Raw genomic sequence first — 27,258 nt, 5'->3', positions numbered from 1 at the left:
ATTGATTTAAATTGCATAGTTATAGAAAACACAAGTGCACAAAGATTTATTTTGTCTTCCTAACTTTTATCTCAATCGATATGTTCTTTTTAGCAGTCAGGACATCGATGGCGGCTAATGTGGAGGGAGATGCCCCTGTGACGAACGAGAAGAACGAGAACAGCAATTCGCCTAGCTTAGAAGGTCCCTCTTTCGAAGATCAGTTCAAGCTGTTCGCGAAGTTTGGCGACAGCAAGAGCACTGGTGAAGCCATCACACTCTCAAACAGCGACAAATGGATGAAACAAGCTAAGGTCATAGACAAGAAGCTCACTACTACCGACACTGGTATCTACTACAAGATGGTCGCTAAGTAAGATATTTTCTAACTCTGTTCTCTTCCCAAATATTTCAAAAGCTTATATACCACTTGAGTAAAAGTTACGCTCCTTAACGTCACAGTAAGAAAAAAAAATATGCAAAAGCAAATTACTTAACAATGTACTAGATGTTTTTTGACATTCATTCTTCTGTATGGGTGCTTAGAATTCATGTCTTAAAACCTATTTTCAAGGGCAAAAAGAATCTATGAAGCAATTACATAAGTAATTTTTGAAGCATTTTCTTAAGCATAATGTTCTGAAACTTCTGAGTCATTTTTAGATACATATTTAAAGGCATTTATCCATATTCTTAATTGTATCAATTTAGTACAATTTAGAAAATGTACAGATTAGAAAATAGTATATTTATTTATAGTACAGAAGTTTTTAAATTTAGAAACTGCCGAAGATGATCAATGATATAACCAAGTCTTGATTTATGATAGAACAAACGGATCACGAGCCTCATACCTTCATTTCAGAAAGAGCCTCTAAATCTTCCTTTACTATTTAAAAAATATAAAATTTTACGCATTATGTTAATAGATTTTAAAATTAGAAGCAAGAACAAAATTTAAAACTTTGTAATTTAGTTTTCTATGAGCCGTTGTTTTGCCTGCTTATTGGCAACCCATATCGGTACGATACTGCTTATGTTTATAATTTTTAAAGCAGAAATAACAAATTACTCTTCCATGCTAGAAATAATAATCAAATGAAATGTTTTTTTCACTAGTGACTTTTTTAATTATACATTTAAGAATGTGAATTTTTTAATTATACATTTTATTGATAAATCTGATTATTAAATCTATAATTGAATTACATTAATTTGATCTTATATCTGAAAATTGATTAATTAAAGTTTGTGATCAGATGGAATTTTTTATATTGTTCTCTTTCTCCAGGTTTATTCAGAAAAACAACAACCCGGTTTTAAAAAGAATAAAACTTATATTTTATGTAATACATAATGAATTAAAAGTATGAAAACAGCCTACGAAAAGGTTAAATATTTTTAAACAAGAAACATGGAACTGTTAGGTTATTTCGTGGAATACTTTATATAATACGCGTCAGTAGTACCTACTGCGTTTAAAATATGTTAAGGGCGGGAGGGAGGCTCACAAGAAGTTTTGCTGCGGATCTCTAGTTTTGAAATTCGGTCTCTGAATATAATTGTTATTTTCCCCTGGGGTGTTAAAATGTAAAAAAAAAAAAAAAAAAAAAAAAAAGTGAGTAGTCTGTTTATAAGTGATCATGAAATTCATGCGTGGAAGTCACGTTTCAAACAGCCAACTTTCTCTTAATAATCTTTTGCCATCAAGATGTACTAGAATGTTAATAAGAGGTATGCATTAGTTTTAAACAGCTTATTTTTTAATTGAAACTGTGTTCAGTTAAAAACCTGACGTTTTGGTCATTATATATCGAAATATCGGTATTGTGTTACTAAATATGTTTTTGACTTCAAACACATTATATTACAAAAGATGCATACGCAAGAATTTTTTCTGCACTTGTGCAATATTTTTTAGAGAAGTTATAAAATTAGCAAACAAATACATGTTGCGTGTGAACTTCTTGTCTGGAAACAGCTGATGAGTAGTAATTCATTGTTAGTCAACTTTATCACGTTTGTTTGCATAATTATGTTTCAGTATATGTGAGCAAATAATTAAAGAATCATAAATATTACAGAATTGCGTACAGCAAAATACGCGAAATATTTATCACATGACAAAGTCCACCTACTTTTTGCTGCGTAGTTGTCATGTACGCATTCTAATTGTTTTTCACTGTTTCTCAACGGAGTCTAGCGTATGAAATTTCTCCAAATATTTACCGTAATTGCATATTAAGAGTATAATATTATTAGTCAAGAATATTGTTTCATAAGAATAAATTGAATTTAAATAAATTTAAATACAAATTTAATTAATTCTTTGCGCCATTGCAGCAAGGAATGAAATCTAAATTTAAACAAATTTAAATTTTAACAAACATGTATATACGTAAAAAAGCAAATTTAAAGTTAAAATAATTAAAAAATGTGCAAGTTAAAATACAAGAATACATTTTGTTCTAATTTTAACTCCTTGCAATATTTTGGCTTATACTTAATTATTAGGACGCATTAGAATAATTATTTAACATTAAATATGAGAACTATACGTAATGTAAAATAAATGAAGTCATTTTCCAAGAATAATTAAGTTGATAAATGGGGGGGAACCAAAACGCTTTCATTTGAATGTTTATGATACCTTTTGTGATATATATTTCACATCTGTACGATACATGAGGTACTTGTTGCCATCCTTGATCTGTGAGGCATATAGGGCACGTAATGATCTCATCTTTTCTACCAGATGTGTAGTATGCGAAATATATGGAAGTTATGCATTTATTTCTAATGTTAATTAATACATATAACATCTACACTTTATAACAATATATTCTGTTGAGAATCTACTAATGTAGATAATGCCACATGGTTTATCCTGTAACCGGTCAATTTTTGATATCGATGATTACAACGCAACATTATACAGATTGAACGCAACATTATACAGACAAAATTACACATATTGAATATCGGGGTTTTAACGCTTTGTAGTATTTATTCCGTCGAACTTAAAATCATAATTAATACATGAAAGGAATGAGCAACTCAAACAGTTCTCTTTGTTGGTATGCGCATGCGCCAGAAAGCGCTCGCTAGTCGCCATTAGCGGACAGAAAGCTTCTGCAGTTTGCAGAAGTGTTCTGCAGTTTTGTGTTCTGCAGTTTGCAAAGACCAAATCTGTAGTTACTGTGCAACGGGCGTTCCGGAATTCAAAGTGATGTGGAGTTCAAATGTGATACCCCAAGTGATAATAGCATCCGTAGATGGTATCATTTGTTTGAAAATACTACCGGCTGCCTTTGCAAAGGGAAGAGTACAAGACGACCAAGGGTTTGTGAAGAGAGTGTTGAGTTCATAAAGGATCCTGTGTATGTGTCTCCACTACCAGCTGACTTACTTGATCAAATAAACAAGATTGAGGCAGCTGTTGCAATAATTACACCACAAACACTAATTAACGCTTGGGGAAAACTGGGCTATGTGTGTCGTGTGACGAAAAGTACTCACATTGAACACTTGTAAGCTTGTAGGTATAACTGCTTGAGTTGCTGTTTCATTTGATGTATTAATTATAATTTTAAATTTTACGTAATAAATACTGCAAAGCATTAAAACCCGATATTCATTTAGAAACACCGTGTACTATGCGGGTTTTTTTTTTCTTTCTTTCTTGTTATTTTCTCTTTGAAAACATTTCTTCCTACACCTTACTTCAATGTAACAATTCAGAATAAAATTTTATAATGTCTGACAGGGAAAATAACTTCATGAAAAATTGAGTAGAATGTGATATAAATTAACAGACAGATACAGAATACACTCACCCTTGAGGCGATACAAGAGCAAGTAGTACAGATGAAATCAGTGAATGTATCTTGAGGAATGGAAGACCATATGCTTTCAACCATTCTCCATATTTTTTCGCCAGTCTCAGTCGGAGGATTGGGACTGGCGAAGATCAAGTTAACAACAGCTAATCAGTGATTCGTAATCACATTTCACAAATGCTCGATCTGGAAGATCTAGAGACTTCGGTTTCCAATAAAATACCTTGCTATCTTTGAAGAATGATGATTAACGTTTGCAACTGAGCGTTACTTTGCTAGAAAAACAACATTTTGGAACCGTTGAATACGGGTCGGTGAAACCAGCTACGGCAATTCACCCGTGAATTTCAGTGACGTCATCATATTTCTGACATGGACCTTATAAGAAATAGACTAACCCAAACGGGTTTTCTCCCTCGTCTGAGGCGTTGCCGGCTGTCACCGTGATCACATCCGGAGGAGTAGGGACCACATGCAGAAATTTAACATTGGTTGCCTATTGCAGCGTGTATAATTGTCATATATAGTTTCAAAAAAAAAATAAATAAATAGTAAACTTAAATTAAATTTAAATAATTATCTTGCACCATTGCTGCAAAGAATGAAATTTGAATTATCTTAGATTTTTCATCAGATATTTTAGAAAGCCAAACAGACATTCTCTATTCGTAAAAAGCAAATTAAAGTTATATTAAATTTTAAATAATGAAATTTAATTGCAAACAAATAAATGATTAATTATTGCTGCGAACTAATCTACAATATCATTTAAATTCTGAGAGCATATGTAAATCAAGTGCAAGTATAAAAATCTATGAATAAATATATAATTCCAAAAAAATTTTTAATCCTAAAAAAATTATAAAATGCATAAGTGAATAATTGTTGAGCAGGCAGAAGACAGACGTATCAAGGGGAAGTTGTTTCCAAACCTAAGACTTGTATTATTCAATTCGTGTTTCGTCATCCATCTAGGCAAATGTAAAAGTAAAATTCAAAACCAAAAGTAAAATCAAATGTTGTGAAATTGCTAAAAATAAATTTAAACAAGTGGAATTTTGCGAAATTAGCAAGTAAATGACTAGAATTAAAATTAAAAATGAAAGGTCAATTAAGAGTAGAAAACCAGATTTTTTAGAAAGCCAAAGTAATTTAGAAACTCTTGCCTACAGAAAACTTCCCCGACACGAATTACGCATATAAATCAAAAAGAAACTAGATGCTATCTATAAAAATACATAAATAATACTAAAAATGCAAGTAAATAGCAAGTTTTAATTTAACTTCTCAGAAACTATATTTGTATTTGGAGAGTGGAGCAGCATTTGCCAAACTAAGTGATATTAAGTAGTGTGTTTCTGCTAACTTTATAAATAGAGGGCGCTAATATAAGGTTAAGTTTGAGAGTAAAGCTGCTATCTATTAGATCTATTTTAAAAACCTATTCTGTAAACTTTTAAGTAATGTAAAATGTTTGTTCTGTTGCAAAAAATGTTGTAACTGTGAAGTATTGTAAAAATGTGTAAAAAATTGTAAAAATGCTAACTGTAACGTTATGTGAAAAAAGATTGCAAATTATTAAGGATTGTAAAATATTAATGATTGTAAAAAATCGAAAATGTTTTTGAAATAAAGAAGGAAAAAAATTTTTTGAAGTAAAATTAAATAAATTTATTTTTTTTTTTAATTTTAAATGTTCTTAATTAAAGTAAAAAATCTATTGTAATAGTCTTAATTTATTAAAACTGAATTTCAACAGTTTTAATCAAAACTTTACTAAATACTGGGCAAAAGTAAGGAAAATTAGGAAAAGATACTAATCTTCACTCAATTCCGGCTATAATCGAGACTTTTGATAAGTGTTGGCCCTTTTTATTTTTAGTAGAACATTTGATTTTACTTTTGGTTTTGAATTTTACTTTTATCCTTGCCTACATGTATGACGAAACACGAATTAAAAAATTGAAGATTTAGGTTTGGAGGCAACTTCCCCTTGATAAGTCTATCTCCTGCCTGCTCAATAATTATTCACTTATGCATTTTTATAAATTTTTTAGGATTAAAAAATTTTTTGGAATTATATATTTATTCATGGATTTTTATGCTTGCACTTGATTTACATATATGCTCTCAGAATTTAAATGATATTGTAGATTAGTTCGCAGCAATAATTAACCATTTATTTGTTTGCAATCAAATTTCATTAATTAAAATTTAATTAACTTTAATTTGCTTTTTACGAATAGAGAATGTTTGTTAGTATATATATGCATAATTATAAATAAAGTAATTATGAGTAAATTAATAAGCCTAAAACTTGCTTTAAAGCTGCTAAGTAATAAACCAATAATTAATTATTAGAAAATGTTTTTCATGTATTACCTTCAAGGAACAGAAATTCAATTAAAGCTATGAATTATTATAAGAAAAAAAATTTATTAGTATTCTATTTAGCATTTTAAAACAGTGTAAGTCCTCTGTTGCAGTAAAAACCATTTAAAATGTTTAAGTACTGAAAAAGTTGTCAGTGTCATTGATCGCATATTAATTTACATGTCAAAGGTAACAAACCAATCTACTAGCAATCAACAATAGCACAATTAAGTGAGAGTGTTACGTCTCTTTTGAAGTGAGGATAAAATTATTATTTTGTTAGAGCTAGATCATAAGTTATGAACAATACACACACATATATATATATATATTCAATTATTTAATTTCTACACTGTGTATTAAATGCATTTAAATTATTTTATAGTCCTTAATGGAATTTTATGGAACGTGAAAGTTTTTTAATAACATCAGTTCTAACTTAAAATCAACAACCTAGAAACGAAGCTATTTCTATTCTATATTCTCTCATATCTTTACAATAGGTTTTCCTCCCTCTGTTGTAGATGTTCACAAAGTATTTATTTTTTTTAAGACAATATTTTGTGCAAATAATGATTATATATACATTAAAAATTTAAATGAATATGTTCATATTAAGACACAATAGCACGCCGAATAAATACTAATTCAGAAGTCCAACAACAAAAATCAGCGTTATATTTACAAAATTTTCACAGGACTAGTTTCGATGGTTTTACCGAACCACCATCCTCAGCTGCAAAACCGTAAATGAACAAGATAGGAAATAATGATTAGATAAGATAAGAAAGCCTGGACAAGAATAAGCAAGTGGTGCCATATGTTGGTGAAACCAGAACTAAAACATAAATTCTTTAAAGGCCGAAGGTAAATTTGGATTGGAATTAGGATCGTTAACTAACACAGAAAGATTTTTATGAATGTGAAATGCCTCTAGAAAATTCAGTTCTCCAATGGAAGGTGTTTTTTGAATAATGTTGTCAGCAGAAAAATTGAAAGTGTTATTTTCGGACCAACAATGTTGAGCAACAGAAGACTTCTGCGCTTCCTTTTTTCTAACATATGCCTCATGTTCCTTAACGCGAAATTTTAAGGCTCTCTTAGTTTGGCCAATGTAAATTAAACCACACTGGCAAGGAATCCTATAAATACCCCAGGAATTCATATCCGGAATGGGGTCCTTGAGTCTGGAACTTGGAATTTTATTGATGGGAGAATAAACAACCCGAAAGTTAAATTTCTGCAAAATATGTGCAACTTTATAGCTAATTGATGGAAAGAAGGGAATGACAACAGAATTTTTATAATCTCCTAAAACAAGAGTGTGCCTTTTAGTGTGTTGAGATGAGAATTTTTTAACTGCTTGATTAATAATGTTGGGTGAAAAGCCCCTGTCAATAGCTATTGCTTTTAAATAATTCAGTTTTTCATCAAGGGCTAGTTTGGAGGAGCAAACTTGAAGAGCACGGAAAACATAGGAATAAAATGAAGCTAACTTTTGTTTAGTCGGATGACATGATTTAAAGTGTGGTGGAAGGCAAACCGATGAAGGTTTACGGTAAACCGTACTACTGAAGTTAGATGTGTTAAGTGTGAGCAGAATGTCGAGAAACGGAAGAGAATTGCAAGTCTCAAGTTCAAAAGTGAACTGAATAGCAGGATCAATAGAATTCATTGTTGAAAGAACTTTATTTAAATCATCTTTATTACCTTCAAACAGGGTAAAAGTATCGTCTACGTAGCGGAACCATGCCGGGAAGTTTAAAGTTTCAAACAATTTTGATTCATAATAATGAATGTAGATATCAGCCAGGATGGGACTGAGGGGGCTTCCCATAGCTAATCCCTCAGTTTGCTTGTAATATTTATTTTGGAAAACAAAATGTGTTTGTTTCAAATAGAGTTGAGTGAGAGAAATTAGCTCATCAATTTCGATGCAAGAGAAATGAAATTCGCGAAGTCTAGTTTCTAGACATCTTAATGAACCCTCCACTGGGACATTGGTGAATAATGATTTTACATCAAAAGAAACCATGAGTAAATTAGCTGAGGGCTTATTCTTGTCTAGGCTTTCTTATCTTATCTAATCATTATTTCCTATCTTGTTCATTTGCGGTTTTTCAGCTGAGGTTGGTGGTTCGGTAAAACCATCGAAACTAGTCCTGCGAAAATTTTGTAAATATAACGCTGATTTTTGTTGTTTGACTTCTGAATATTGCCAAAGAAAATCGGGAAAGATAGTTTATATTGCTAAAAATTCTTGGGAAAGCCTGTTGCGTATTTAGTAAAGTGATATTGCATCTTTTAAAGACTACAAATTCTGAGCAACTGTTTTTATTTAGGTTCAACATTAATCATGATTATCAAGAATTTAACAATTAAATTGGCAAAACTATTAATAGTTAGTTTAGATTCTCAGTTTATGTTTGATTGGTTCAACGTTAATTACAATTCATTTACCCCTTTGAATGAACATTATGCATTTATTCGCAAAATGGAGAGTTTCTATTTCAAATGTTAAGCGTTCGCAGCAAATTGTAGTACTTTAAACATGTCTATAAAAAAATGCAAAACTACCCGACGCGTAAAAAAATTATTTCCATTACATTAAGATCTTAAATCATTGAAATTTCAACAAAAGAATTTTTATTTTTGCGATTTCATAACTTGCGTTTTCTAATATACACCACACGATCCATTTGAAATAAAATCCAATTTTCTAAAATGTTTAGGAATGACTGGTAAATGCTGCAAGGAAAGAGCCGCAAATAAAAAGTATAATAAAACAGAATAAAAAATGCGCGTTTATTTGATTAATCTGCTTGCAGAAAGAAGTTCTCGAATTCATGCACTAAGAAATTGGGAAAGTTTAATCCCACTTCAAGCTTAAGGGGAAAAACTACTAGGAGAGTGAAAAGTAAGTGGATAATTTAAGGACTTTAGGGTTAGTTTTTTAAAGAAAGCTGTCAACTCGTACCAAGAATAGAGGCGAGGATTTATTGTAGTAAACGATAAATGAATTCACTCGCAGAAAACATACGTGCGTTTTCAAACTTCTCGACGGTTATAGGCTAACTACGTAAAGCTCAAATGTGTACATTTTTTTAGTCTCAAAAGCTTGATAAGTGATATAAATGCATCATAGACTTCGTGACGATAGCTAAAAAAATACCAGACAGGCGCTATTTTAGCATCTGAATGCCATTGTTGTAACTACCAAATGCTTTACTCTCAATGAGTACAAATATTTGAATAATATTGAAATAATGGAACCGATAATCGAATAATACTTCCAATGCAAAATTCCATTCATTGTAATACGCACCTTTTGCAAGCATTAGAATAATTCGAAAAATGTTTGATTTAAATATATGTATTTATCTCTGAATTTATAATTCAAGAGAATGACATAATTTATTTCGAGCATTTTGAACATAAGATCAGTTTCTTGGTTTTCTACATGTAACACTTTCTTTATGGGTTCCAAATAACTTAGCGATATCTATTACCATGAATATAATGAATTATCGCCACCAGAATAGTTAACCATCAAACAAACCAGCCACAGAATTAAAACACTTATTCTACCTCACATCTTGTGAGTGCTTAAATAATACACGAATACAAATTGACTAGTTAACCTGAACCTGGCTTTAAAACTCAAAGTCTCCTTTCACAAAGTATATAAATTCAACAATTCTAACCTAAAGAGAGTACAAGATTTCCTATATCGTGAGACAGAATTTCAAATACACACTTATCAAACAGAATCTAAACCTCAATCTAAAGTATTCCCAGCAAAATCAGCTAGCATCGCCAAGAATCTGATTTTTACCTTGCGATAGGTCAGCGGAAGCAGGTTGTTCAGATCTCACACATTTCTATTTGTAAAATTCTACACATTATAATGAAACTGCTTGCCACTCAAAATCTACAAAAATTCTAGAAGGAGCGAACCTCGGGGAAAAATGAGGCGGAAAAGAAAGTAATAAATAACATTTTGTTTTGAAACTTAAAAATAAATGCCACAAATTAATTTATTACATTTAGCTATAAACCATTCATGTCATTCTATATATTTTATGCATGTCATTTGTAAGAATGATTGAATTGAGCCAGCTATCAGTTATTTTTTAACCCTTTGACGCTTAAAAAGCTGTATATTAAAAACCCAGTCAGTCATGTAAAAGTTTATTCAGACTCGGTAACAAATTTGCGCCAATCTGAGCTAGACGGAACATTTCCAAGAGCTCTATTTACGTAGTTTTGCTTCTGTCTTCAATCGGTAAGTTCACTTGGATGTCGAAGAGAAATCCGTTACCTCTCTCACTGACCGACGAGGATTTCGTTCATCCTTCTCTGTCTTCTAGATGATATGTGCAGTACCACTTGAAACTGTATTTTAGATCTCCAAGTAAAATGGTACAAGCCCTCAAACAGGCTCTAGAAAATTTACGATTGATCCGGAGTTACCTTTATTTTTGTTAAATATAACAGATTTTATAGATCCATAAAATCTAACATTGATAGCTCTAAACCCTCCAGATATAATCATTACTTCGAATGAAAATTACCCAGAGCTGTTTTCCCGATTTCGGTAACCCAGAGATAAGTTACTAGTCGGCGAAAGAATCTGAGTTTGGGGTGAGACTAATTAATGTTACTTCACAAAGTGACATTAATGATATAAAGTATTGTAGGCGTGTTGTCACTATTGAAGGTTATTTAAATGAATAAATAAGTAGTTTGCTTGATGATACTACCATGAATATAATGCTGATGATATTAGAATATTGAGATTTGTACTTAGCAGATCTTATATCTAATCTGCTATTGATTCGAAATTGTGTGTTGAACCAGAACTCAAATTAATGACCTTCAATTCTCAATTTAGTTAAGGCAAAATATCTTTACAAATGACTTCAGCACTAGAACGTAGAAAAATGTCAAAGCAATCCATCTCAGTTTAAAAATAGAGTTGTAAACATTTTATACATTTCAAATATGTCTTGAGATGTTATTCATCTTAAAATTACATAATACAAAACTGATAATGGCTGAATAAAAATTTCAAAGCTCAAATTTCAAAGCTTTGAGTAATAGCTATAGCAATTTGTTGTTTCAATCCACTAAATTACAATACGTACATGTAAAAAACAATTTTTCATTTTTATCATTATAAGTAATTCATCAACCACAGTATTGGTGATAGTCTTTTTTACAGACCGGTGTTTTTTTTTTTTTTTTTTTTTTTTGCGACTTCTAAATTCTGCCATTCGGCGTTTCCCAAATTTCTAAAAATTTTGCTGTCCTTAAATTCTGATGAATTCGAGCCCGTAATTCGACCCTTGTGCCAGCCGTGTAGATCATTAGAAAATTTTAGCCTGAGCTAATTCGGAATATACGTACAAAGCAAAAGCGTAAAAGTTTCTTTAAATTTTATATCAAAAGTATTTTCTTATTTCAGTAATCGAAGTCCTTTTATAACTTTATGACTTGCGTTATTACATACATGAATAAACATATTACTTTACATTGCGTTTATGACTTAATTTCTTGGTCTTACACTATAAAAAATGTGAAAGCTGAAGAGAAACACGCTAAGTGAAACATAAAATTAGTAACTCATCAGCCTTGAGTTTGGCGTAGATTTAACTCAAGGTTAAATTAGATTTGGAACTATTCATATATACGCCCTCGCTCGGCGACAAATTTCTCGCCAAAAATATTTGGCGAGAAACTCCACAGTGCCATATTACTATCTAAATTTTTTGTTTACATTTCGAACTTTAAGCCTAAAATGTCTCCAAAAACGCACATGCAAAAACCACGTTTTGAACACAAAATTTAAGCTAAAAATCCGAAACAAAAACAAAAAAACTAGATAGTAAAAACGTAAAGTTTCTAACCAAAAATATTTGACAAAAACCCATGTACAGAGCAATACGTTTTAACTTAAAAAACATCTACGAAATGCACAACCTAGGCAGCGAAGGAATCTACGAACTACGCACACCTCGCTTTAATAAATTAACATAACAACAATAAATTTCAAAGAATACCATGTACACAGCATTCTGTTTAAACTTTAAAAAAAAAAAAAAAAAACATCTACGAATTGCACAATCTAGGCATTGGACACAAATCAACAAAATAACTAAAATAAATTACAAACAGTTCAGAAAACAACAATAGCAATAAAAATTCATAGTAAAAAAACAATGAACGTAACATTCTACAAAATAAAAACAATAAAATAAAATGCACTTACCATAATGGATGCTTCTTCAGCAGAACGTAGCTTTAACATGCCGCCGCGTACTCTATATGATATTTATATGACAGCCAGACTCGCTATCCACAAAATTGACACTATGGTTCAAAAATAAATTTTCAAAACTATCTTAGGATTTAGGATTTTACTTTGCACACAATCTAAAATACGCGACTGAAATCTTGCCACCATGTCTCTCATTGCAACATAGGCCATTTCAAATCTCGTACGACACGAACCAACGAACAATTAAACCACTACAGCAAAAGAGTTAAGTTTCAACATCAAAAGGGTTTCCATACAAACAACATCGTCCCCAAAACCATCGCGAAAAAAAAACCAGCGCAGAGCACATATCGCCACGTTTGGTGATCTTGGGGCGTATATAAGAGTAGGTTAAACTCAAGGTTAAATCTATGAGTACAATTTTAAATCTCCTACTCAAGCTTAAATCTACTACAAAAACTACGTCAAATTCAAGGTTATTGTGTTATTAATTTTATATAGTAATTTAAATTACTTAACTATAAGTTGTGTGAAATACAGGGAAGGGTCATGACGGTCTCTAGGATTTTACTGTACCACTGCATTATAACGAAAAACAATATGGTAACTTAATGATAAAAAGAGAATCATTCTTAAGTTTTCTACCAGTAAGTTTTTTTTTTTTTTTTTTTTTTTTTTCCCCCATCTTTCTACCCATTGTGACAGCGAAAATATATATCTTGTAATTAAGTTCGATTCACTCTTTCTTCATTGGTGACTGCTCCTTTTGAGTAATAGCTATAGCAATTTGTTGTTTCAATCCACTAAATATCGAGGATTCATATGTTTGTGACACTAAAGCTCAAGTTTAACAGAATAAAATAGCATATTATTGAGGCTATCACATTAGTCGACCGCTGAGACCGATAGTATCGAAAATTAGTAATGTTAATGGAAAAGGTTTGATGCATTTTCTTCCATTTTTTCACTAATGTTATCTTACATATTTTCGTTTTAATGTAGAGGTACTCTGCGCAAAAAAAAAAAAAAAAAGGGTGGGGGGCAGTTCTATAGCTCCCGCTCTACGGGGCTGATTGACAAAATTCAAACTGCATTTTTCATGTCTCGAAAACGCGACTTAGGATATGTATTAGATTTATATATAGCATTGTTTTAACATTTTGACACAAAATCGGACCTTTTCCTGAAATAACATACAACTTTTTGGTACTTACGTATTAACGCAACCAGGCCAAAATTCGCATAAATCGCCAAATTTGGCGACCCTACTTACGGCAACCCTACGTGTTATACGTAGTTTTGTAAAAAGAATTTATTTGTAAAAAGAAAAAATAACACTGGGCGTGTACTACCACAGCAACGGGTTTTCGGCAAAATTTGCCGAGAAAAGAAAGAGACTTTTTTGGTTACTGTACCTAACAGAAGCGCCGTTACCCTCATGGAAAAAATTTGCGAAAATATCAAGGAAGGAAGCATCATTTATTCGGATTGCTGGAAAGGATACAATACAAGTGAGTTCGAAAACGCTGGAACTGTTAATCACAAATATAACTTTGTGGATCCTAACACGGGCGTTCACACACAACATGTAGAGCGCATGTGGGGCTCAGCCAAATGGCGCAACAAAAAACAGAGAGGAACAGCCCGTCATCATCTTCACTCATACCTTATCGAATTTATATGGCGCCGAGCTCAAGCTGTTAATGGCGAAGACGGTTTTCAATCAGTGCTAAAAGCAATAGCCAAAAGATTTCCGCCGAAAAAATAATTCTGCAACTTATTCAAATTCGAAACCGGAAGGGTTTAATTGCTATTTTATATTTTAAAGCAAAATAATATAAAAAACTGTATTAAAAATTATCTGTAATTAATAAATGTACATTTTCTTTCTATTCATACTTTTTTACTCAAACTTACAAATCGCGCCAACCTGGTTGCGATAATACGTAAGTACCCAATTTTTTTCCGTATTTCGACTCTACAACTCAAATTATGCCTAGATATTAAATTTTGTAAAATTTGGTGCGAAATTTACGGAGAAATTCAAAAAATTTATCTTGGCGAAATATTTTCAGTTTGCGCCAAGAATAATCCACTTGGCGAACTTCTTAACATGTGGCAACTAATTTTCCTTTCCCTTCCATTATGCTGGAGCGGAAAAAAAGGCACCTCGTCCCTATCTTTTTACATTGTGCATAAGCGGGAAAAAGTCACATCGTTTCTTCTTCCAAATAATTTTAGCAAAGTGTCTAAACCACATTTGATGTTTTATCGCTTTCAACAAATATTCCAAATTTCAAAATGGACCAATATATAAATTCATGTATATCTTCGGAAATTTTGAATTAAAAACTGTAATTTTTTGCATATATGCTTAGAAATACGTCTACTTTAAGATGATGGTAAAATTTTTATAGATTATAATTCAAAAGTTTTTTTGGAAAAATTTAAAAAAATTATTTTAAAATACAAATTTTAAAAATAAATCATAAAATGTGTGAATTTTATTTGAAATGAACATAAATTTCGAAATGTGGAAGGAAGAAAATCAAATAAGTTTAATAAGCAAAAAAATATAAATATAATAAATATATACCAAACTCAAATAACATTGAGGAGCTAAACTTTTGAAAGCTTATTTTTTAAAAACTACTCGTGCAATTTTTACAAAACTTGGTAGTCTGGCGTAATTTAAGTCGTAGAATCGAAATATGGAAACAAATCCGTTTGCTATTTCAGAAAAAGTCCGATTTTGTGTCAAAATACCTATGTTAAAATAACGCTATATATAAATCTAATATATATCCTAAGTCGCGATTTCGAGACATGAAAAACGCAATTTGAATTTCGTCAATCGGCCTGGTAGAACGAGTGATATAGAACTGCCCCCTCCCTTTTTTTCGCAGTCTTCATTAAAATCACAGAGACAGTTAGGACTGCTCCTGTATTGTAGTAGCCTACTTATAACAACTAATATTATTTTTTAATTAAAATAGTTATTTTAAAATTGCATCCTTTTTTTGTATGTGTGTTGTTGTTGTTGTTCAATTTCTAAGAATGTTAGATTTAATGATATATGTCTGAAGTCAGAGTGTTAAGAGCAATAAGCGAAATTCCGAAATTAAAAAGATTTTTTTCTTTACATTTTTAATGCAGGTTTTCAGTTTTGTTTGCCTAAATGTTGATATTTTAGCATCACGATTTTCAAATTTTTTATCATTCTGCAACCGTACAAGAAAATATAATAACTGAGTTTCTAAATATTGTTTTGCATTGGAGAAATGATTTTAATTTGACTAATAATGATAGTTTTTTTTAATCATTGAAAAATTATGTATTTACCATCTTGAACAATTTAATATTGGCTTGTTTTAATAAAATTAAAAATTTATTGAATGACTATGAGAAAAAATTATTTTTTCTTTTACTTATTAAAAAAGGTTGCACTTTTCAGTTAAAATTTAAATCTACAAATATAAAATTGAAATAAATTAATTGAAGAATTAATCAGTTAAGAGCCAAAAAAATTAAGCTCGATAACAAAATTATAGTAATTTTTTAAATACCTAACTCATGAAAAGTGCAATGTATTGAAACAAAAAAATAATAATAATGTTGAATATTTTATTCCAGGACGAAGAGATCTCTATCAATAAAAGAATACGAACAGTTCTTAGAAACTTTAGCTAAAAACAAGAAAACTGATGTTTCAGAAATGAAGCAGAAAATGGCGTCATGTGGTCCACCAGCAACTTCAAAAACAACGGTAACTCCCCCGTTTCTTAAAATATTTTAGAGAAAGTTTCTTTTTATCGAAAAAAAAAAGTTTTTTTAAAATAAAAACATTTGACTTTATATGTCTTGTAGAGACATTAGGTTAACTGGAAGCAAACAAGATGAAAAATTAGCAATCGCCTTCGCCGGGAATCGAACCACGGACCTCTAAAATACTGACTCAGTGTGCTGACCACTACACCACGAAGGCACCCTAGGAAGGCGGGAGAAATACCTTATATACTTCCCCTTTTAAAGGGCGACTGGGGTATTTTATGGGACTCAATCGCCAAATCCTGGATGGGGGAGAAATCGTCATCCACCACCCTTTTAGTTCGAGCGCCACTGTAGATACATGTATTTTTGGAAGCAGGCAATATGAAAAATAAGCAAGCACCTTCCCGGGAATCGAACCACGGACTTCTGAAATACCGGCTCAGTTTGCTGACCCACTGCACCACGAAGGCACGCTAGGAAAGTGGGAGAAATACTTTATAGTCTTATTGTCCCAAAGGGGTATTAGACCAGAAGATCTATTAGTTTCGAAACGGCATTTTGCGTTGTTTCACCATCAATGTCCATTTCACTTTTCAAATTGTTGCCATCAAATATTATCTTCCTGTATTATATTTAAAGAAATTAAATAATGAAGAATCTGCATGAATGCACGCATGTTTCTCGCACTGTGAAAAAACGACTAGCCTGAAGCCTTCACATTTTGAATAACGTAATCCTCCACCCAAACAAACCTGGAAGCCCGAATCTCGAATTTGTTTTATTACATATTTCCTATTTTGTAAAACTTTAAGGAATTTTTGATTAACAAATTCAACGCTTTGAAAGCGACCAATTGCAACACTGTGTACGAAAAATAACATTTTTATCTCGAGCACGCGAGACTGTCTATCGGAAATTTTGAAGATATGTTGTTTTTATATATTTTGTGATATTGCTGTTGAAATGAATTAACGTGCGAGGAACATGATATTTAATAAATAAAGTTAACACACAAAACGTTAAAAAAAAGCCCCTTTTAATATAAAATAATATAAAATGTGAAAGCTTTCAGAATTTTTTTTTCCTTTCTGTTATGATTCATTCAAGCAGCAACCAATAATCGGGCACTTTAAACCATTCCGTTGATAGATTTATATCCGAATCGAACTATCATCAGAACTACGTAATATCTAATAATTTTCATGCAGTGATTTGGTTTTTCGACTAGAAGGAACTGAGTATTCTGTCGAAAACCGGACACTATTTTCGAGATGTAGATACAGCATTTCTTTCTACTTTCAAAATTTATTTGATCCTTGGAATATTCTGTGGACAAGAGATGACAAATTTTATTTCGCTGGAAGAATTCACAGAACTATCGCATATGGTTGTTTCGCATCTTAGTTTGGTAAAGGATTAACTGCAACATTTCGATTAAAGAGTGAATTTACGTTTCATTTTATTCTAATTTCCATTTAAAATGTTGGCATTTCAATGTCCAGTAAAGTGTACCCTAAGTATTACATATAGTTGCTGTTTTGAATATTTTAAGGTTCCTGAGAACGCAACAGTGTAAAACTTGGTTCTCAACCAAAGGAGTAAGTTGAAAACATAAGATTTCATGGCTGCTTTCTTCGAGCTTAACAAAACAGATAAACATATCATGTCAGACTATGACACATTAGCAAAACCATATGATGAATAACATATGAATGTACTTGATTGGTACAACATGAACTGAGTCTACTTAACAGTTCATTTAGTCAGGTAGGTACTTGGCGACAACAGATCTATACGATGATTCATATAAATGCTGTCTGGAACATTCAGCTAGATTCCTATTTCCATTGTAATTTTCGACACATCCTTTCCACGACAAGATTCTATATATCAGATCGCCATACCACGCTGAATTCATTCACGGCTGTTGGGCATGTCTATAAGGAACATCGGAAAGACACACAGACTTCACCTATCGAAAGAATACATAATCTTCACCACCATGGAAAGGACGCACAGTCTTCACCACCATCGGGAGTATTCCTTGCGGTATTTATATACTTTACCTTTCTCTGCTCAGCTCTGCCGCAAATAAGAAATGCAATTTTTCCAACAATAACCAAATATTTGCCCCTCATGAGAATCCTGTCCTGTGACCAAGCACACTTTGGAGTCTGTATTATCTTTATACAAGATGAAGGGCTTCTTATATTGGTGGATAAACAAAGGAACTGCCTCATGTTAAATTAATGGTCCTGACATCTCCGCAGGCTTTCATTCTCCGTATTTATTCAGTGGCCCATTATCCTAGCTCGGCCATGTTTTTTTGTAACTGTGGAGGTATCTTGACAATCATATTTAACTGTACAATCTTTGCCTTAGCTAAACGTGGTATGTTTCTGATATCGTTCCTCAAATAAATGGATTTGAATCACGTCCTGTTATAGTTCCGATATATAATCGAATCAGTTGGTTCGTATATTTGAATCATGTTGTTTACTGTAAAATGAAGTTTATTTTTCTCTATCTTGGATGTTATTTTTAATATGCCATATTTTCGCTTGAAGGAGGAAATTTGAATTACATTTTCCGTTCCAGAAGTCTCTTCTTCAGATTTTATGTAACACACATACTACACTGCTGGCCACCCAAATTGCAACAACAAGAAAGACAAGAGATATCACAACAAAATTTATCTAGCAGGTAACATGTTGACCAAGTATCAAATGATTAAATTGATAGACTTCTATGAAGTGTGGTTCCTTCCAGAATCAGTAGCCAGAGTAGCCGCCATTGTTGGAGATCACCACTGCCACACGCCACGGCATTGATTCAAAAAGACTTTGGATGTGTTCTTGGGGTACAGCAGACCAAGCAGCTTCCACACGTTGCCAAAGTTGATTTGGTGTGGCAGCTTGCGATGTAATCTGGGTCAATCGTTAAGCAACCATGTACCACATGTTTTCTATAGGCGAAAGATTCGGAGAGCGAGCCGGCCAGGGAAGCAATTCAATCGTGCCACGTGTGGTCGCGCATTATCCTGTTGAAATATGGCTGTGGGCAATCCCTGAAGGTAAGGAAGGACAACTGGCTCCAACACCTCGGAGATGTAGCGCTGTCTATTTAAAGTACCGCCAATGCATACTAGAGGAGTGCGAGAGTGATATCCAATACCGCCCCATACCATAAATACCCGGTGCAAGACCAGTGTGGCGGTGCATAACGCAGCTATTCAGCATCTTCTCTCCATGGTGTCTCCAGGCTTGAATCCGACCATCGTGGTGTTGCAGACAGAAGCGTGACTAGTTAGTAAAGACAATTTCATTCCATTCTGCCGTCAATATCCTTCTTTCATCGCAACATTTGCGGTGGAGACGTCTATGGTTCTGCGTTAAGGGTAGACGAAGCAATGGACGTCTTGCGGACAGACCACTATGCTGTAAACGGCGTCGAATAGTACGCGCAGACACAGGATGATGCGTTACAGGCTGAATGTGCTGTGCTATGGTTCGTGATGTGACTGAGCGATCCGTCACTGTCATGCGCACAATGTTCCTGTCATCACGTGAAGTGGTGCACTGAGGTGGATGCGATCGAACACGTCGGTCCGTTGTACCCTCCTACATCCAACGGTCACATATCCCCATTACAGTTGTTTGGTTTCGTCCAACACGACTACAGATTTCCCTAAAAGATAATCCACACTCTCGGTAGGCCACTATCCTTCCTCTGTCGAACTCGGATACTTGATCAAACGATAACAAACGACGATCGCTGTTTACTACGAGGCATAATTGATTTTTTTTTTTTTTAAAGCACAAGAAAAACCCAATTGCCGAGCTTGAAATAGTCGAAAACTCCAAGCCTTAAATAGCGCTTTTGAAGTGGTGTCACAGGCGCGCGTGATGTGCGTCTGCGCTGAAACTCTAATCATTTGCATATCTCACCTCTCTGCTAATGCATGCTGTAAATTTCATTTTATTTGCATGCTTCCTTCAGGATGTTGCATTTACGTTGGCCAGTAGTATATGTTAATTACATTCAACTACCGAATATCAGCGTGGTGATAGCCCGTTTTGCGAACTGTCAATGAATCACCAGAAAAAAAGAGATAGGCAAGAGAGAGAAATGAACATGCCAAAATATAGGTAGTATTTAGCCTTTAAGTTATTTGTGAAAATTTTCTGCTTGCATTTTTATTAATTTTTCATAGACCAAAAAAGAGTACGCATGTAAATTGTAAAAACAGTCAGTAGTAGCAGAATGTTTATAATGTGGGAACAATTGAGTAGTTTCTGGTTCTTTCTTTCCCTTCTATTATAAATATGCAAACATAGGGATACCTATTAGTCATCAGGTTAGTTGATTTTCCGTATTTCTGACAGCTAAAATCTTTTATTAAATTATTAAAATATCTCATTATTGTTCGATATTTTGCTTCCACCAAAATGTCCTCCCTTTTGAAGTGCTTTATTTTAAATGTGTTTGCGCATATATTCAAATTTTGCACTAGAATTGTTAGGTTATTTGAATACGCAAAGCACGCATGATCTACCTAATTGGTGGGATGCCTTTGTGGAGATCTCTCTAAGTGAAACTGGCTCATATTCTCGCTACGCATGGCTTTTTATGAGAATGAGTGAGCCTAAGCAACCAGCTAAAGGACGAAAGGCTATTTTGACACTTGAACAATAACTGGATATAAATGCTAAGCTAGACAAAGGGGGATATTTTCACAAGCTGACTATGGATTTAGGTACTGTGATTCAAACTACACGTGATTTCAAGAACCGTGAAATTTATCTAAGATTGTAACACTCGAGGTGTGACAATTAAGTTGATTAAGAATTCTATGTAGGAAAGACATGATGCTTGTTTATTTAATGGATGAATTAAAAATTAGCAGAAGACTTTTCTATTTCCCATTGTTCATGGAAAAATTATTGTTTTTCACACTTCTTTAAGCACTGAGGACTCATTTAATTCATCTTCCACGTTGTTCTCTAGCTTTGAAAAACGCTGTAGAGTTAGAATATGGAAGTATATATGAAAGAAGAAAAATTAAATCCAAATTATTCAGCTCTAAAATCTGTTATTAAAGAATTTGGTGATTACATGAAAAAGAAAAATTATCCGCCTGATATTCCATTGGCTAAACTTTCATTGTCTCTGAGACGGGTATGGAAATGCTTTTCGACTAACATAAGTAACATAGCAGGAAAAGAAACTTCAAGATATAAGATATTTAAACAAAGAGTGACAACAGTATGCTATGCCAGTGCTTTCAGAATTTAGGATTTTTCTTTATAGCAAATATAAAAATCCTAAATTTTGGAAAATTTTGAAAATAAAATTACTTTCATTGTGATCTCAATTGTCAACGTGACATTTTTTTTTCCTCCAAAATAGTATTCCAAGAAATTTGTTTCATATGTGGACGAGTTTATGGGCAAAATATAAAGTTCTAACTGCTATACGTCATATCATCCTGTTGAACTATTTTCTTGTAATGCGAGGATTGTTATAAAGCTATATTCAATGTGACTTCATTGATCCAGCTGGTGGCTCAAGATGTCATATCATCAATGAAAAGAATTTGTAAGAAAAGTCTTTCAGGTAGTACTTAAGAAGCATGAAAAATTTGTAAGTGTTTGGAAGAGATTAACAATTTTAAATGCTTTAAACTTCTTTGTTAAATCACGCAATGAAGTTAAGATTCTATCTTTAATCAAAATTTATGTTTAATATCAGAGAAGAAAGTCTGAGCATCAAAATTGTTTCTGTTAATTCTGAGGTTGAAAATATAAATGAGCTATAGTGAAGTTCTGGAATATATAACTGTTGGACTATGTAGGGCAGCAAACTGAATCTGAATTTAATGACATTATAACTTTGTATAATATCTCCAAATTTGCGAACAAATCTCAACATCACTTGCAAACAAAAAAACAAAACAAAACAAAAAGACTTCAAAAAAAACTGAAAAAATATGTTCATTATTTTACCCAAATTATTTAATTATTTATATTCGTCTTAATTATTCAAAACCTTTGGATACTTTGTTTTCTACAGGAAAGTAGATTTTAGTCATCCGGGCTTCATGATTTTCCGTGCATACGCCTGTACTATATAAAACTTTCAACTCTACTGAGATTTCAACTCATTGAGCAGTTATTTTTATGTGTGCTACATTAGTACAGATAAACAGAATTTTGGTGCATACTAAATTTTAACGATATAAAATCAGTTAGAAGTTGCTTCCGTATGTTAATGACCGTATTAACTGAGTCCTCTGAAGGCTTTAACTGTAACTATCTCATATCTGCTAATAAAAAAATTGGATGTTTAGATACAAATTTTGAGAAGTTGTTTTGATGGGTGAATGCATGCACGAATGTTATAATGCACTGCAGTGGATGATGTTGCTTTATTTTTGTTTCAGCCCACCGCTGCTGGAGGAGCTGTTAGTCGATTAACAGATCATACGAAATACACTGGCACTCACAAACTGCGATTTGATGATTCTGGAAAAGGACGTGGCAAAGAAGGACGAGTGGACAAGCCGAATGCTGCTGGTTATGTCCAAGGCTATAAGGATCAGGGAACATATGAAGAAACTCACTGAGTTGTTTGTTGGATTGTAAATAGACATTCAGAAAGTACATGATACTTGCTTAGGGACCTTAATTTTGCTTGCTATTGTTACTCAAAAAGATAGTGAAAATAAAATGAATTACTTCAGATAAAAAAATTACTACAGAAATAATTGAGGAATTTCACTTCTAGGCTATTGTAAATAATGCGTACAAATAGTACTCCAAATCATTAATTTAGATTTTTATCTAACTAATTGCGAATCAAAGTTTAAATAAAAAACTATTCGGTTGCTAGCCTGTTAAGAAATTTATGGTTATTTTCTTAATAGAACATATCAGGTGGACCTAAATCTAAGATTAATCATTACAAATGTATGCATGTTTAAAGATTTAAAATGATTTACTATAAACTAAGATGGATTTAGGAAGCCATGAAGGTGAACACAAGTAACAGATGATCTGCTTCTTTAGCAAACAGATTTGAGATGAATGCTGCTCTTTGCGTTTGGAAAATACCATTGCATTTGGAAATGCAGTTTGGACATAAATGAGTCCCACAGGGCGTACTTTTAACTTTGGATAAACTACTTTCATGTACACATCGTAAAATAAATATCTGTGGACTTATGCCAAGGAATTATTATACATATACGTTTGGCTTTGATTTAGAGATAAATTCATTATATATAATATAATGAACCAACTGTATGATAACATCAAGTATATGTTTATTTTGAAATTTTTTTAAGTACATTTTTTCTTATTCATAGTCAGCCTTAAACAGAATGTTCTCATCTAATTTATTCTCATATACAATTAGTGATTTTAGAGTGGCGGAAAACTTTTATGTAAAATCAGAAGATAGTTTTACACTAAGATAATTTATATTATATACATATCCTAGTTTATAAGATTTTTCATTTAAAATTCCTTCATCATTGAGTTCCGTTCTTGTCCAAAATAGTCAGATGTCAATTAACCGCGATAGAATTTCGTAAAATTTTTTCAAACTTATTGCGTGTACCTTCAGCGTACTTGTTAATGACATTTTAATGCAGCAAGCAATATAGCAACATGGGGTACAAATTTCAAAATATTTGTTTATATTATTTGAGTAATTTTAATAATTTTGAAAGAGAATATGTATTTGACGTCAAATGTCACCCTGACCTGAATTTCTTGTACTATCTGCATGATTAAGGTCCCTATGATCTTTTCTGTTCATGACATCTAATCGCACAAATATTCCAGGAATCAGCTTATTGAGTGTAAAATTAGCTCTCATAAATTTTTCAACCCAGCGTTCATGAGTATTTAATATTTTCAAAAGTAAATATGTTTCAATGCACCTAATTGATTAGATAGTTTTTAAAAGCATTTATTGTATTGTGTGCAAGTCTATTTTTTAAATTCAATGTATAGTCATTGTAAAATATGTGGCATTTTTGGCTACCATTTGGGTCTGAGGCTTTACATGTGCTAAATGTCGTTACGGCTCTCGTAATGCAGTAAATAAATGTACAGGATTGTGTTTTTTTAGCGTTATATCATTAGAAAATATAGGCAATACATCTTTAGAAATAACTTGGTGAATATTTATTTTAAACAGATATTCAGAATGTAACATTATATGGGGTTATAAATGATATTTTAAAAAGATCTGCCCGTTGGAAACATGCTCATGTATATACAATGTGATTCAAAAGTAACACAAAAAAGTAAAAATTTAATAATTCGAAAAGTATAGGCAGTAACACGATGCGGTTTGATACAGAGATGCACAGAAAAATTGGGAATTTTTTCAATAACGGATAATTTTATTGCTTAAACTAGTCACATTTTTAATTGAAATTACTGGTGTACACCCATGACTTCAAGTAAATGGCCGACGGACTTTATTACCCTTACTCGAAATCTGAGCAGCATCTTACATTGGCCGACCAACATTATTGACCAAACTGAAAGAAATTATTCGCCATCTTGTGATAGGAATTATAGTTTAGCACTTTTTAGAGCGTCACGGAAGCTATTCAGAGCGTCATGCCACGTCAGACGGCTATTCTCGTGAATGACAAAATCTGACACTGAAAGCCTATAATCTTAACTGCGTAGCGAACTGTATAATGTCAACCCTGTCGGGGACAAATGCAACTAGTCTGGCAATATAGTCCTTAATTTTTAAAAAACCACATGAATCTCCGCGAAAACCGCATTGTAATACTGTCTATATTTTTTTAATTATTACGTTTTTACTTTTTCTCTTACACATTTGAATCACCCAGTATATATAGCTTTCGTCAGTATGAGAAGTGAAAACTTTGAAAAGCAAGTTTTTTTTTTCTTATGAGACAACTTGTTTCTATACTATAACATGTTACTATTAAATGCATCTTCTTTTAAATTTTCAAAATTAACTTGAAACTTAAGTATAAACTGAAATTACTTTTAGTAAAATATATATACTTCCGAAATGAATGTGCGTAAAACAATAACTAAATCTTCAAGCTTATAGTAGTAGACTTTTCTTCAGGAACTTTCGTGTCCCACTCAATTTTCAAAAAGTTCATAAAAATTCAGAATTCGAAATTTTGCCTGTAATGTAGAGAATATTTTAATAGATATGTTCTGCAAATTTCATTATGCTATCATAACTAAACCACAGCATACTGAAGGCTAACCAAGTAGAAAAATAAAAATAAAAAGCATTCAAATAATAATTACAACAAAGCAGATATTGATATGGTATTCATCAGCTTTGAAATAAAAAGTGATGAGTAGTTTAACACTGCAAAATACCAAAAGTACTCAAAATACCAGTTGTGAGTTCATTTTTAAATATAAAAGTAAAAATTAATGTGTTTGAAAATTAAAATACATTTTTCATCGTAATTTCACATTAAGTTGAAATTTGCATTCTAATAATTTTCTTTTCTCTTAAAAAAAAAAAAAAAAAAAAGGAAATTTTGAGTTATCAACTCCATAATACAGATAAATGGTCAGGAAATAATTCTTTTTTATTCATTACAATTATTTTACTGTTACTTCCTTCACTTTATTTTTTACATAGTTTTCAAATCTAATGCTTTCGTTCGAAAGACTATGCAGTAAACCTGCAAAACGAATCTAAGAGACTTCGATCTGAAACTAAAAATTAATTATAAGGTTATATTCGACATTATAACTGTTGAAAGTGTATAAATGAGAAATTTGGGGTTGTATATTTGTCTTGTACATATAATTAATGCCGAACAATGCGAAAATATTCAATGGGGAAAAAAGTGGACCAGTCTGAACTCACCAAGAATGTACAAATTCTGTGATAAAATATCATTCAGAGATCAAGTTAAGCCTTTAAATATTTTAGTGCCATTCCTTTCATGCAATTTTAAAAACTTCTGAACAAAATTATGCTTGTTATGTTATGCTCTTGAACTCATTCATGCATACTGTTATATTACAAAGTAGAGTATTTCTTTTATTGTTATATTATACTATACAATGCAAAAATAAATTGGCTTACACAATATCATGTCTATTTTATTTCTTATTTCATCTGAAAACATAGTTGTAGGGAACCATATACAAAAGGACAATGAACTCGAAGCAGTCGCATAAAATTCTGTTTGCAACTTAGTATTCTTTCTGTTAATAAGTTAATTTCAAAGCATTCAGACTCTTTTATCAATATATACATACATTTGTATTAAATGTAACTGAAGTATATAAGAAGCAAGAAGAGGTAAAACGTACTATATTGTCACAAATTAAATTTTGTATAAGAATGAATCCTCATCAAATACACACACAAATTATGCCCTTCCCCAAGAAAAAATTACAAATTACTCTTTACTAGTTTTATTCCGCATAACATCTAAAACTCAAAGGCGCATGATGTTCAAGGTCAAAGAAGTATGAATCATACATAATTATTGGTTCTGATATAATTGGTGCTTTATCGAAGAACTGTCGAAGACTCGGAAATTTGAAACTTTCCAACTGATATAATCTATACGAGGGCAGATGAATAATGGCCATTGAAAATTTCACTACACTAGATTAGGGATTTCAAGTTTTTTCGTTATTCATCCGAAAGAATATCGAAGCTTTCAAGGCAAGTACCTCATTATCCATATAGTAGGTATAGAGATTAATATTCTTAAAGATACTGCTATCTCTCTCTAACTGCTATTGCGCTGCAATGAATTTGCGAAATGCCAAGGGACTCACTATAGGAGGGTTGCTACGTATTTATTATTTGCTTTGCTATCATCACCCACCAGCAGCTGAGCGGTGAAATCGCTGAACATTGGTAGTTCCTACATAGCTTCGGAACCTGACGAAAGGGCTGGCTATATCGACGTTTTCGTGGTTTTCCTTACGTGTAAGTTGTATATGAGTCAGTTTTCCTTAGAAAGTCCTC

The 27,258-nt window shown here is 32.2% G+C and overlaps 1 protein-coding gene across 2 annotated transcripts in view; it reads left to right on the top strand.

Moving 5' to 3' along the window:
* The window catches only part of LOC118190496 (tubulin polymerization-promoting protein homolog), a 111,716-nt gene extending 85,352 nt beyond the window's left edge, over positions 1 to 26,364 (top strand). The window contains exons 2-4 of one of the 2 annotated variants that reach the window (XM_035361211.2): positions 97 to 352; positions 16,105 to 16,237; positions 22,685 to 26,364. In XM_035361211.2, the coding sequence (XP_035217102.1) occupies positions 108 to 352; positions 16,105 to 16,237; positions 22,685 to 22,867 (561 nt within the window). In that variant the 5' untranslated portion in view covers positions 97 to 107 and the 3' untranslated portion in view covers positions 22,868 to 26,364. Of the gene's footprint in view, positions 1 to 93; positions 353 to 16,104; positions 16,238 to 22,684 lie in introns of both variants that reach the window. The other variant, XM_035361213.2, reaches the window with a different exon arrangement.
* The last annotated feature ends 894 nt before the right edge of the window (positions 26,365 to 27,258 follow it).

This window comes from Stegodyphus dumicola, chromosome 4 (genome assembly GCF_044657685.1).
Source record: "Stegodyphus dumicola isolate Sdum_Otavi_A_Nest chromosome 4, ASM4465768v1".
In the NCBI taxonomy this organism is placed as follows: domain Eukaryota; kingdom Metazoa; phylum Arthropoda; class Arachnida; order Araneae; family Eresidae; genus Stegodyphus; species Stegodyphus dumicola.
Note: the sequence above shows the minus strand (reverse complement) of the source record. Positions and strands in the feature narration are given on the sequence as shown.